The sequence below is a fragment of the Monodon monoceros genome, unplaced genomic scaffold (assembly GCF_005190385.1).
Source record: "Monodon monoceros isolate NGI ecotype Baffin Bay Population unplaced genomic scaffold, NGI_Narwhal_1 Super_Scaffold_18, whole genome shotgun sequence".
Classification (NCBI taxonomy): domain Eukaryota; kingdom Metazoa; phylum Chordata; class Mammalia; order Artiodactyla; family Monodontidae; genus Monodon; species Monodon monoceros.
Window position 1 is genome coordinate 18609373 of NW_021703774.1, and position 14145 is coordinate 18623517.

At 44.8% G+C, this 14145-nt stretch overlaps 1 protein-coding gene across 1 annotated transcript in view; it reads left to right on the top strand.

The window, feature by feature from the left end:
- MARC2 (mitochondrial amidoxime reducing component 2) overlaps window positions 1-14145 on the top strand; it is a 33778-nt gene that overhangs the window by 4969 nt on the left and 14664 nt on the right. Inside the window, exons 2-4 of the mRNA XM_029227143.1 lie at window positions 2514-2687; window positions 9061-9223; window positions 10209-10349. Of these exons, the coding sequence (XP_029082976.1) occupies window positions 2514-2687; window positions 9061-9223; window positions 10209-10349 (478 nt within the window). The remainder of the gene's footprint in view (window positions 1-2513; window positions 2688-9060; window positions 9224-10208; window positions 10350-14145) is intronic.

Below are 14145 nucleotides of genomic sequence, written 5' to 3' on the forward strand. Positions count from 1 at the left end.
ACGGAGGGGGCTGACTGTCAGAAATAATGGGCCATGGGGGGGGGGGGGGGGGGGGGGGTGTCTCCTGTCTGGACATGTATCTGGTCATGTGCAGCTCTCAGGGCGAGCCTTGTCTCAGAGGGGGATGGGCCATGTTGGAAGTTCAAGTGCAGACTTTGGTGGAGTTCATCGAACAGGGTCATCCAGGCCTCTGCACCCAAGGATGAGGCTGGAAATAAGGAACGGGGCCCAGGCCTGAGGGAATAGGGCTGTAACAAAGTAGAAAGGAAATCCCTGGGTCACACAACCCACCCTCACCCCGTAGGTGAACGGGCTAGAGAACCCTGGGAACCAAAGATCCCTAGAAAGAAAAAGGTGGCCTCCTCAGAGGGTCGGAGACATACTACTGTCCAGCATCCTCAACTCCTGGGAAGAGTAGCCACGGCAATTCCTAAAATGCCTTTGCACTCTCACCATCCCTGCCGCTGTACCCTCGCACCAACGCACATGCCAGTTAGCAGGGCTCAGGACCCAGCCCCTGTCTGCTGGCTTGGTTGCAGGGGAGGGGAGTTATCCAGAACCTGGACAGGGATAGGTTGCCTGACTGGGAGGTTCCAGAGGGCAGATTACCTGCCAGGGTCAGGAGACCCTGGGTTCCCTGCGCTGTGATAATAGCAGATGTTCTCACCAGGTTATTGTGAACGTTCCATCTGGCTCCAGTCATATTTTGAAATATCTCCCTCCTTCTGGAAGGGGCTGTCCCTTTTATCCTGCTCACATGTGGGAGGCCCCAGCGTTCAGTGGTGGCTCACTCATCAGAGCCCGCAGAGTTCCTCACCCACTGCACTTGCTCTGTCTAGAATAGCGATGTTGAAACTCCTTTCCCCTAGGGGTGGCACGTTTTTCTTTCTTAGTCATCAAATCATTTGTGCGGTGTCACCCCAAATACATGCTCTACTATCGATAAGAGCTTAGCCAACCTAAGCAGGTCAACCTTCCATTCCATTCTTCAGCTCACCCCGCACCCCACTGTCCCCTTGGATGTGATACACAACGTGTGAAAGCTGAGCCTAGAACGGGGGCGGAGGGAGGTGCTCTCTAGAAGGTGAATGGAGTTCCTATCTAACACATGATTTGCATGAATTTCTTTCTTCTCCAGCTTTATTGAGATATAATTGACATATAACATTGTGTGAGTTTCAGGTGTGCAATGTGATGATTTGATGCACATATATATTGTGAAATGACTCCCATGATAAGGTTAGTGATCACATCCTTCACCTCTCATAATTTCTGCTTTGTTGTTATGGTAAGAGCATTTGAGACTTTTCTCTCTTAGCAACTTGCAAGTAGACCATACAGCAGCGGTTCCCAACCTTTTTGGCACCAGGGACTGGTTTCGTGGAAGACAGTTTTTCCACTGACGGGCATTGTGGGGGGGGATGGTTCGGGCGGTAATGCGGTCGACGGGGAGCGATGGGGAGCGACAGGGAGCGGCAGGTGAAGCTTCACTCACTAACCTGCCACTCACCTCCTGCTGTGCGGCCTGGTTCCCAACAGGCCACAGACTGGTACCAGTCCACGGCCCGGGGGTTGAGGACCCCTGCCGTACAGTATTATTAACTATAGTTGCCATAATGTACATTACATCTCCAAAAATTTTTCCTCTTAGGATCTCTTTTCCCTCTTTGACCACCTTCACCCATTTCCTCCACCCCCAACTCCTGGCAACCACCAATCTACTCTCTGTTTCTAGCAGTTCCCCCCTTTTTATATTTCACTTACAAGTGAGATCATACAGTATTCGTCTTTCTCTGTCTGACTTATTCTCTTATTGCAACATCCTCAAGTTTCATCTGTGTTGCCACAAAATGCAGGATTTCCTTCTTTTTTATGGTTGAATGATATTCCATTGTATAGATATATTTTCTTTTTTTAAAATGGAGGTAATATTGGCTTATAACATTATATAAGTTTTAATGTGTGTATGAAAAAGAAAGGCTGTTTAGGGGTTTCCTGATCAGGGTCCACACGCCCCAGCAATTTAAACCCAGCAGAGGCTGGATTGCATCCACTGGAGTCACAAACATTCAAGACCTTTGTCTAGAGTTTCAGTCTGCTTGGGCCATTAGTTGGTCAACCCCATCTTGTTCCACAGCAAAAAGACCTGGAAGACATTCTGCTTCAACCAGAGACAGGCTCAGGGGAGTCTCTGACCAAAGCAAAGACCCAAAGTAAGCAAAGTAGTTGCCCCAGCAGTTGAGAAAGGTCCCTACACCAGCCTCACCAGAAGGATTTTCAGGAGTGGGGATTTTCATACATTGACCAGATGTTCTTTTCCAGGGCTGTTTGTACCAAACAGCCAAAGAATTTTGGACCCCCAAAATTTGGCTAGACCTGGATACTGTCTGGAAAAAATTGTTGGGTCCTGAGTTGGGGCAGAGGGAGGGTTTTGATGAAATAGAAAGCTAGAGGGAAGCTATGGAGAGGGTGGTAGAAGATTTTCTGATGCGCCCTTGTTTGTTTCTTGGCAGGTTTTGGCTGGTGATTAAGGAAGGTGGACACATGGTGACTGCCCGGCAGGAGCCTCGCCTCGTGCTGGTCTCCACTACCTATGAGGATGATTGCCTTATCCTCAGGGCACCAGGCATGGACCAGCTGGTTTTGCCGAGCAAGCCACGTTCTTCAAACAAGATCCATGACTGCAGGTGCTCTGCTTGGGGGCCTCTGGGGATCTGTGACAACTGATTTCCCTTTAGGTTCCACCCTGTACTCTGCCTTGCTACACTTTGCATGCTAGATGATGAGACTGGTAAAGGAAATACTTAAGAGAAGTCTAGTCTATGTTGGGATCAAGCCAGGGGTCAGGTATGAGTGGGTGAAGCAGAATATTGCATTAAGGATATTTAGATTTGCTTTCATCAGATGGGGCAAGACATGCAGATACAGAAATGACTGTCATGAAGAAAGAAGCTTTTTATATTCACAGATCCCTAGAAACAGGAGGCTCATACCATGCAGGGCCACATGGGGAAATACCAGGTCGGTCAGGAGGCAGAGAGGGCAGGGGAAAATGTGAACACGAGTCTTTATTCTGGTTTCTACAGGCTGTGGGAAAATTGGCTCTGGGGCAGATGGGCTGTCCCTAGTTTTCTGGTACCTGGTCCTGGGTGATTAGAGCAGGGGACAGTGGCCAGGGTATAAAAGCACAACGGTATGGACAAGGGGTGAGGGCTCTGGATTGGCTGGTTTGCCTATGAAAGCCTAGTGTTTTACTATCTCTAGGAATTGACTAGCCCTGGGAGGGGTAGTTCCTTCAGCATCACCAAGTCCCAAGATGTCAAAGCATCAAAAATATAAAAAGGAAAAAGTCATGATGAATACAAATATAGAGAGGATACAAAGGGCCAATCTTTAGGGTTTGTCTCCTTTTATTCAAGTAGGATGGACTTCTATTCAGAATTGCCAGGCAAACAAGGGCATTAGTGGAGACGTTACCACCTGTATCTCCTGACTGGAGATTGTGTTCCATCTGATTGGAATTGTATTGAATTGAACTTGAGGCTCAATTAGAGAAAATTGAAATGAATTCATATATTTATTTATTTATTTATTTATTTATTTCAACTGTGCCTGGATCATCTCAGGCACTTAAATAAATATTAGTGCTTACATAGTTAATATCATCTTTGTTGCATAGAGCCTCCCTATCCATGAACGTGTTATCTTTCCCCACTTATTTATGTCATTTTCCTCCCCATTTATCTATTTATTTATTTATTTGGCTGCATTGGGTCTTCGTTGCTGCGCGCGGGCTTTCTCTAGTTGCGGCGAGCAGGGGCTACTCTTTGTTGCGGTGTGTGAGCTTCTCATTGTGGTGGCTTCTCTTGTTGCGGAGCATGGCCTCTGGGCGTGAAGGCTTCAGTAGTTGTAGCAGGCAAGTTCAGTAGCTGTGGCTCACGGGCTCTAGAGCGCAGACTCAGTATTTGTGGTTCAAGGGTTTAGTTGCTCCATGGCATGTGGGATCTTCCCAGACCAGGGATCGAACCTCTGTCCCCCACATTTGCAGTTGGATTCTTATCCATTGTGCCACCAGCGATGTCTCTATTTATATCTTTTTTTTTTTAATGACCAATTTACTGAATTGTAGACTTTTCGTTTCTTTTTTCAAGCTTTTTATTGAAACCGTTTTCAGCTTGTTAGGAAGAAACATCTTAGTTTCAGATCGAAGTGGCCCACACAATTGCAAGTTTTTACCTTAAACTGTTTCAGACAGGAACTTTTTAATTTATTTAATGTATTTATTTTGGCTGTGTTGGGTCTTTGTTGCTGTGCATGGGCTTTCTCTAGTTGCAGTGAGTGGGGGCTACTCTTTGTTGCGGTGTGCAGGCTGCTCATTGCGGTAGCTTCTCTTGTTGCAGAGCATGGGCTCTGGGTGCGCGGGCTTCAGTAGTTGTAGCATGCAGGTTCAGTAGTTGGGGCTTGCAGGCTCTAGAGCACAGGCTCAGTATTTGTGGCACATGGGCTTAGTTGCTCCACGGCATGTGGGATCTTCCCGGACCAGGGAATGAACCCGTGTCCCCTGCATTGGCAGGTGGATTCTTAACCACTGTGTCACCAGGGAAGCCCCTACCCACTTATTTATATCTTATTTTACTTCTTTGAAAAGTTTTATACCCAATCAAAAAATGGGCAGAAGACCTAAATAGACATTTCTCCAAAGAAAACATACAGATGGCCAAGAGGCACATGAAAAGCTGCTCAACATCACTAATTATTAAAGAAATGCAGATCAAAACTACAATGAGGTATCACCTCACACGGGTTGGAATGGGCATCATCTGAAAATCTACAGACAACAAATGCTGGAGACGGTGTGGAGAAAAGGGAACCTCTTGCACTGTTGGTGGGAATATAAATTGATACAGCCACTATGGAGAACAGTATGGAGGTTCCTTAAAAAACTAAAAATAGAATTACCATATGACCCAGCAATCCCACTACTGGGCATATACCCAGAGAAAACCAAAATTCAAAAAGACACATGCACCCCAATCTTCATTGCAGCACTATTTACAATAGCCAGGTCATGGAAGCAACCTAAATGTCCATCGACAGACGAAGGGATAAAGAAGTTGTGGTACATATATACAATGGAATATTACTCAGCCATAAAAAGGAAAGAAATTGGGTCATTTGTAGAGATGTGGATGGACCTAGAGAGTGTCATACAGAGTGAAGTAAGTCAGAAAGAGGAAAACAAATATCGAATATTAACGCATATATGTGGCATCTAGAAAAATGGTACCCATGAACCAGTTTGCAAGACAGAAATGGAGACACAGATGTAGAGAACAAACGTATGGACACCAAGGGGGAAAGCGGGGCGGGGTAGGGTGGTGGTGGGATGAATTGGGAGATTGGGATTGACATATATACACTAATATGTATAAAATAGATAACTAATAAGAACCTGCTGTATAAAAAATAAAATAAGATTCAAAAATTAAAAAAAAAGTTTTATAATTTTCTCTATAATAGAATTGTACATCTTTTGTTAGATTTAGTCCTAAATATCTTAACTTTTTGTTCCTATTTTAGATGACAATTAAAATTTTTTTTTCTGTTTATCTTTGGTAGTATTTATTTTTTGATCATTGGTGGAAATTTCCAGTAAAACTGCCTGGATTTTCTTTATAAAAATCCATTCAAACTTTTATGTCTTCTTAAGTATTTTTAGTAAGTTATTTTACTTTATGAATTAGTAGATTACTAACTAATGTTAGTTCTATTGTACTCACACGTGGAGATTCAGGTTTTTTCTATGGGCAGTTGATGATGGAACATTTTGTATCAGAATGTGGAAGCAAGTACTTTGCATAAAAATCTGAGAGAACTCTTTTTTCTTTTTTGGCCACGTCGCATGGCTTATGACACCTTAGTTCCCTGACTGGGGATAGAACCTGGGCCCACGGCAGTGAAAGTGCTGAGTCCTAACCACTGGACTGCCAGGGAATTCCCAAATTCTGAGAGAACTGAAGAAGGTGGAATGGCAGAGGGATAGAGTCTGCTGCAGGGGTGGGAGGGAGGAAGGATTAGGGGAGGGATATGTTTCAGGAGTGGGAAGGGGCACTGGATAATCAGTTTTCCCTTGCCCCACTGGGTGCTTTCTACTTTTCAAAGTGCCCACACTAAGCTTATCTGAGTGGATGGAAGCTGAGGGTAGAAGTGTGCGCACTTATACACGAGGGCTCTGGTGAAGGGGTTGAGGGAAGTGCTCAGCCCAGGAACAGATACTTAAGGAGCTGATGAACGGTGCAATCAGATCTGTGTGAGATAGTAGACTGGTTGGTTGAGGAGAGTTTTAGGGGAAAGGCTGAAGGCTCTGAGAGAGAGGACTATGAGACGGCAGGGGGACCGAGGCCAAACAGCAGCTCCAAGAAGGGGGTTTAGAGAGAAGGAAAAGGCCAAGAAACATCAGAAGAACGGCACGGAGATTTGACAGTAGGTGGGCTAGGTTGTCAGAGAATGAGGCGTGTGTAGCAGTCAGACCAGGACTGTGGGCCTCGGGGTCCACAGTCCACCTTGGATTCCCTCACATACATCACCCCAGGAGCCTTCAAGCTGGGAGAAGCACTCACACAGAGAGGTGCAAACATTTCCTGTGGTACCAGAGGGCGGGCAAGGGAATCAATTTCCAGATCCTCAAATCCCATAGGTTCTCCCTCCAACAGTGATCTTAGCTGCAGGGGGCAAGTTCTCCTCTCCACCTCCCCTTTGTACAGATGAAAGGCTTGCCCTCCCCATGTCTTAGTAGGGAGCACTGCTCTGGGAGGGGAAAACCTATGGGGCCCAAACAATAAAATATACTGGTGTTGATAAAGGAGAATGTCTCCAGTGATGGGGTAAAGTCATCCTACAAGATAGTGGTTCAAAGTCTTTGTCTTACGCTAAGATTAAGGAGCCTCTAATCAAATTTGCTGATAAATTATTTAAAAAGACTTTTTGATGAATGATTATTAAGTGCCAAAGATCACAGAAGGGTTCAAAGGATGAGTGAAATTATTATAACTCAACTTCTTCCATTCCATCTATTAACACAGTGTATCCTTAGAGTTCTCATTATAAGGAAAAAAACTTAAAAAAAATATGAGATGATGACTGCTGACTAAACTTGTAATCATTTCACAATATATGTAAGTCAAGTCGTCATGCTTTACACCCTAAACTTACGTATGTCAATTATGTCTCAATAAAACTGGGAACAAAAGTTAAAAATAATTTTTAAAATGTGGACCATAAAAGAAGCCCTTAATCATTTATTTTAAAAAAAGATTGTTTTTAAAAATAGATATCAAACTAGCCTGGCATTGGGATTCCATTGCATGCTTTTAAAAGCATAATTTTATTTTATTTAATATAATTTATATATATTTATAATACTAAGACATAATATATAAATTATGATGTAATTTTATTTTAAATGTTAATATTTATAATTCAATGGAAATTTAATCTTTCATAACAAATTAAACTTATAAAAAACATGAACAGACCTAGAGAATATCATACTAAGTGAAGTAAGACAGAGAAAGACAAATATTATATGCTAACATGTATGTGTGAAATCTAAAAAATAATACAAAGGAATCTACATACAAAACAGAAACAGATTCACAGACATAGAAAACAAACATTGTTACCAAGGGGAAAGTGAGGGGGAGAGGGAAAAATTAGGAGCGTGGGATTACTAGACACAAACTATGGTACATAAAATCGATAAGCAACAAAGATTTACTGTACAGCACAGGGAACTATATTCAATATCTTGTATGGGGACTTCCCTGGTGGTCCAGTGGTAAAGAATCCGCCTTACAATGCAGGGGACTTGGGTTCGATCCCTGGTCAGGGAACTAAGATCCCACATGCCACAGGGCAACTAAGCCCATGTGCCACAACTACCGAGGCCACGCGTGCTGGAGCCTGCGCGCCACCACTAGAGAAGAGAAAACCCACGCGCCACAACTAGAGAGGAGCCCACGCACCACAACGCAACTAAGACCCAACGCAGCCAAAAATAAAATAATAAATTAAATACATAAATAATAAATAAATCTTAAAAAAAATTTGTATAAACTATAATGGAAAATAATCTGAAAAAGTATATATAAAACGGAATCACTTGCTGCACGTCTGAAACTAACACAATATTATCAATCAACTATATTTCAACTTAAAAAAAAGAAAAAAGTTTACACGCCAACTTGTAATTCTGTGAGGGGTACATAGCTTGTATCTTTTGGGGGCACTCAAGCAAAAAATCCTTGAAGACCACTTTGTTATCTGGTGGAATCTGTGTCCACCGTGTGAGGCAGGCGGTATATTATTATCTCCAATTTACAACTGGAGACAGAAGGTCAGAGGAGTTTAATGATTTGCTAAATGTCACAGACTAGAGATGGCCGAGTTGCAATTTTTTTTTTTTTCCGGTACGCGGGCCTCTCACTGTTGCGGCCTCTCCCGTTGCGGAGCACAGGCTCCGGACACGCAGGCTCAGTGGCCATGGCTCACGGGCCCAGCCGCTCCACGGCATGTGGGATCTTCCCAGACCGGGGCACCAACCCGTGTCCCCTGCATCGGCAGGCGGACTCTCAACGACTGCGCCACCAGGGAAGCCCCAGAGTTCCAATTTTAACCGGGTCTTGCCAGACTCCAAGCTCAGGGTGCCTTTACCACACCACCGTTCTTCTCCCCTTCTGAAAGTAACCTAAATCCTTGCTACTCAAAGTGTGGTCCGTGGACCAGCAGCCTGTAACTTGTTAGGAATGCAGAATCTCAGGCTCCAGCCCAACCTCCTGAACCAGAATCTGAATTTCAACGAGATCTGTGTGAGTTACAAGCCTATTAGGGTTTGACAAGCTCTTCCCTGCTCCCTCCCCCTCTGTTTCTGCCCAGCTTTGGCCCACAGACCACTTACTGGTCTTCTGGGAGAGTCAGGTCCCAGCAGCACTTCCCTCTTGACCCCATCACTCGGTGTGTTGATGAAGAAAGTAACCTCACTGCTCTCTGTGACCCTTCCAGGGTGTTTGGTCTTGACATCCAGGGCAGGGACTGTGGTGATGAGGCTGCTCAGTGGTTCACCAACTTCTTGAAAACAGAAGCTTTCAGGCTGGTTCAGTTTGAAAAGAACATGAAGGGAAGACCATCAAGCAAAATTTTCCCTTCTGTTGGCCAGAAGTACCAGGTGAGCTTGCAGAGACCTGCCCTTCACTTCTGGCTTCCTTCTGGGTCCACAGAGAGCCTCTCTTGGGGCCTCAGTTAGGAAAGTGTAGAGATGGCCCAGGGGAGTGGTACTGAGGGTGCTCCCTGGGCAGGTATCAGGGATGGAGAGGGAAGCGGATGAGAGCCTGGTGGGCTCTCCAGGATGCATGGAGGATGGAATATGGGAGGAACTGTGGAGGGAGAAGCCAGGGGTGACTCCCGGGGAGATGGGGACTCAGGAGAGGATGGGCTGGGAGGCAAAAGTGAAGTTTGATTGGGACTAAATTCAGGTTTCCTAAAAGCACAGAAGCAGACTTTCTCCAAGTCCTCCCTTCACAGCCAGTGGGGTGTGGTTGTTTCCGGGGCTGAGAAGTCACCTCCTCCTGTGTCAGCTACAGCCCCCAAGCCAAAGCCTTTCATTCTGCTGTGAGATGAGGTTCAAAATGCACCTCGGGAAGTCTCTCCTCACGATCCCTGAATGAAAAGTTCCTTGAATGCAGGGGTTTTGATCTGCTGTGTTCACTGCTATTTCCCCACCTAGGACAGGGCCTAATATACAGTTGGTGTTTAATAAATGCATGTGAGTGAATGGTGCTGCTGAAGGAAATCATGGCTAGAGTATAGCTGATTGGCAGGAGACCCTTGCCCTGTCCGGTGGTGTTGATGATGTGGCAAGGGGCTCACTGCTGGGCACCTGAGGAAGAACAAGAGATGTGGCTGGAGGGTAACACTGGACCTGAGCCTGGCTGCTGCCTTCAGTGTGTGGATGAGGAGCCCCACCTGCGTCCGGGGTGGGCAGGAACCCTGACTTGGCCGTTTCCAAGCCCTCAGTGTCACCTATCCTTCCTGAGCACCACTCTCCCCTTCTGCACTCAGGTGGTTTTTCTTCTGGATTTTGCTTAGTTGTGCAGTTGGTCTGAGCCATTCCATGGGCAGCGAGGCATGATCATGCTGTGTCCTTGGCACAGGTGGCCTACCCGGACTGCAGCCCCATCATGGTCCTCTCAGAAGCCTCCCTGGCAGATCTGAATACCAGGCTGGAGAAGAAAGTGAAAATGGACAATTTCAGGCCGAATATCGTGGTGGCAGGCAGCAATGCCTTTGAGGAGGTAAGCGGCTTGCTGCTTTTACGCTTGATGCCCAGATGTGCTCCTTAGGCAGTGCCAAGTCAGACCCTCTGAGGTTGGCAGCTGGGGAGGCTCTCCTCCAAAGATCACCTTCGCCTTGTGTGGAGTTGTTCACTTATTACTGCTGCCATCACCTCGCTGGCCTCAGGGGGCGCTGTTCACTCTCTTCAGTGCTCAGGCCCCAAAGCAAGCAATGGCAACTCCAAATTGTAGCAAGTCTGGGACAAGGCTAGAATGTCTAATCATAGCTCAGAGATAACTAACGGGAAAAAAAAAAAAAGATGAAGAGAACAGCCATCTCTCCTTTTCCTGTAGCATCCAGGGGTGCTCAAATATTTGAGACTTCCGGAAGCCCCAGACCCCAAAGTGGAGCCCCAGGAGGATATAGGAGATCTGCCTGTGAACCAGGACCTGGGGACATTCCATGCTTGGCCTGAGTTCTCTCCTAGAGGACCATATACTCCCCTATGTAGTTTAAACTAGAAATTTCCACCCTCCAAAGACTCAGCCCCTTGTAGCCATAAAAGGACAGCCACATCAGAGCCCAGTTGTAACCTGTGATCTGTACAAGAAATACATATAGCCGGGTGTTGCTCTGTAATGAGAAGGACCAGGAATCATATTGAACATTGGGAGTCAGCTCAACTTTGTAAGCACTGGAAATAACAACAACAAATACCATTTGCTGGGTGTTTACTGGGTGTCAGGCACAGAACCAATGAATGGCTTCATGCAAATTACTTAATTCGATCCTTAGGATCAAAGCCTACAGTCTGTGAAGTCTGTACTATTTTCTCCTTTTTAATAAGGAAACAGAAGCTTGCAGGTGTTACACAACTTGTTAGGCGTGGAAGTGGTGCCTTTGGATGAGAACCCAAAACTTGCAACTCCAGCTTCTGAGGAGCAGAGGTCATGGTTCCAGTCTAGAGATTCCAAGTAGTTAACTCTGAGGGGAGAGGCTCTTGAATACCTTATCAATTCTTTGCTCCCTTGGGTGACCACACTTTTTTTGTGTGAGTGAAATGTGCCCCTATTTGCTGGTAAAAGTTTCATTTTAGGGTAAACCTTTGCATGGAGGCTAGTATAAATCCGTGCACATGGAGGTACTTCATATTACTTGATAATGAAAAAAATAGCAAAGTATACAGAAGTTGTCTACTTGTTGATATTATCCTGTTGTTTGTTATCTAATTTCTTTAATTCCTCTCTACATTTTTAAAAAATGTTTTTAAATTGATCATCTATCATGGGCCGGGCGCTGTGGTCCATAATAAGAGCCCTGGATACAGAGATAAAAAGATACAGATCCTGCCCTTCAGAATTTCCCAACAGGAGAAGAATGGCTAGGAGGCAATGACAGCCCAGCGTGAGGAGTACTTTAACGCACTGCTTATCAGGTGCCAAGGATGCTTAGAAGTAGGGATGCCTAAATCTGCCTGGAGAAGGGGGGTGTGGGGTCAGAGAGGGGTCAAATCAAGCTACCCAGAAGCCATGCTGCGTAGCTGTGTGTGCTGACGAAGGGGAGTGAGGGTCATGGTGGGTAAAGGAGGCCACCAGTTAGGAAGCCTAAAAGCACGACAGGCCATTATATTAAGGGTGCCTGGGAGCATTTCAGAATCATAGGGACACTGGGGGTAAAGGAGAAGCGGCAGAAGGAGGGTGGACCTGGAGCTGCCTGAAGGCCAGCATGCCGAGGAGTTTGGATTTTATACTGTGGTAATAATTTTGAATGAGGAACTAATTATTGTTTGCATTCATCCAAGAAATATTGCTGAATTGCATGGTATTATGATTTGCACGCTGTGACTCTGGCCACTCTCTAGAAAGTGCATGGAAATTTAGGGAAACTGAGGCAGAAATATCAGTGCCATGCTTCATCCCCAGAGGGATATTAGCAGGACTTACCTGAAACCTGCATCAGAATCGTGATATGCCTGTGACTGTGTCGGCAGCACCATCCCAGGTGAATCTTGTGCAAACAGTGCCTGAGGAAGCACTGATTTAGGAGAGGTGAGGGGGCAAGGGTTATGGAGGGGGTGGGAGAAAAAGAACATTCTCAGACCATCAGCTCCTTGAGAGAAGAGACTTGATTTCTCCCCAGGAATAATCTAGATTTGGTGTGACCTGAAGTGGATAAAATTTGACGGTGCTCTTTAAGAAAAGAAAATATCAAAACCGAAATGAAGTGCAGGGTCTCGAAAGGGTCTGGGGCTTGAGGCTCAAGCCTCATTAGCAAAATTCCCAGTAAACCCAGCTATTTCTCCCCTGTTCTCCTTTCCCATGCAAATGAACAGAGGGTACAGAAGTATGGAGTCATTAGACACTTGTTAAACACCGAATGAAATTAGACTCAGTGTTAATAATGCAAGTTACTAAAGACTGATTAGAAATTAGTCCAGGAAGCAAATATTCTTGCACAGGACTCCTGTAACTGGCCCATTCTTTTCTGAGAAACTTTCTTTTAGGGAATACAGTTTTTCTTGATTTGTCTCCACAGAAGATAATAATTTTAGTTTAAGATCTTGAACCAGAGGAATAAGAAGAAAAGATAATCCATTCCCGGCTAAAGAATTTTTGCTTTTCTGTAACTTGTCAACTAAGAATTCTTGCTCACCTCTAACTTGTTAAACTGAACCTAAAGCTGATGTAAACCTAACCGTATTCTCTTAGGCAATTTGAGTGGGTGGAGCCTTTTTTTTTTTTTTTTTAATGTTATGTGACCTTGTGCCCCCAAGTCTGTTTGTTGTTTTGGTCCCGCATTGTGATGGATGGGCTTACAGAAATAGTACATGAGGTAGAATACTCTTATTTGAATAGAAGAGTCCTCTGGAAATGCACATTAAAAAATCTTTACTATAAAATGATGCTAATGTTGCTGATTCATTCTCCCTTAACTTAAACAGACAAAGAGTTAAGGGCCTGATGAGTTAACCTGTCTACGTGGCACCATCACACAACTATAACCCTTCCAATCAGTGGGACTCTGTTAAATATTAATGTAAAATGATAATGCAGATAAATATTTCATAGACCAACTAATAATAAAAAATATAGCAAACCTAAGCAGGGTACAAAAATTCAGGCCATTATCTATTGCAGAATCAAAGAGTGATAGGAGGATGCATTGTGCAACATTTACTCTTTGTGACCCAAGGCACTTTGTACGTTTACTGTGTAACTCAGAATATGAAACAGATTTTAAAAAGCGGCTTCCTTTGGTCTAGTGTAGTGTGTTTGAACTCTGGGAACGTAGAGCAATCAAGTTTGAAAGTAATAAAATTGACCAATCCTTCTTATCTCTAGCTGACCATTTCCCATATACACCCTGCCCTCACACGTGTAGCCTCCCCCATTATCAACATCACTCACTAGAGAGATACTTTTTTTTTTTTACCAAGGATGGACCTATACTGACATCATAGTCACCCAAAGTCCATAGCTGACCTTAGGGTTTACTCTCGGTGTTGTGCGCATGTGGTGGACCGCAGGGGCTCCCCTCATCCCTTTATGGCATGCCTTTCAAGTAAGGGGTCCCGTTTTCATCTGGGGAGCTTTTCTGACATCCCCACTTTGATAGGAGCCTCAAGCAAGGACCTCAGGTAAATTAGTCCTGATTTCGAAAAGCTAACATGATGAGCACATGGGAGACAGGAGTCCTGGGTGGAGGGAGCAGTAATACAGTCACATTCCTGAAGAATTTGCCAACGGAGTTAGTGCCTTTACTTAAGGAGATCTCCTTATACATTTGCTTTTTTTGTTTCCGTCTCAGTAACTCGAA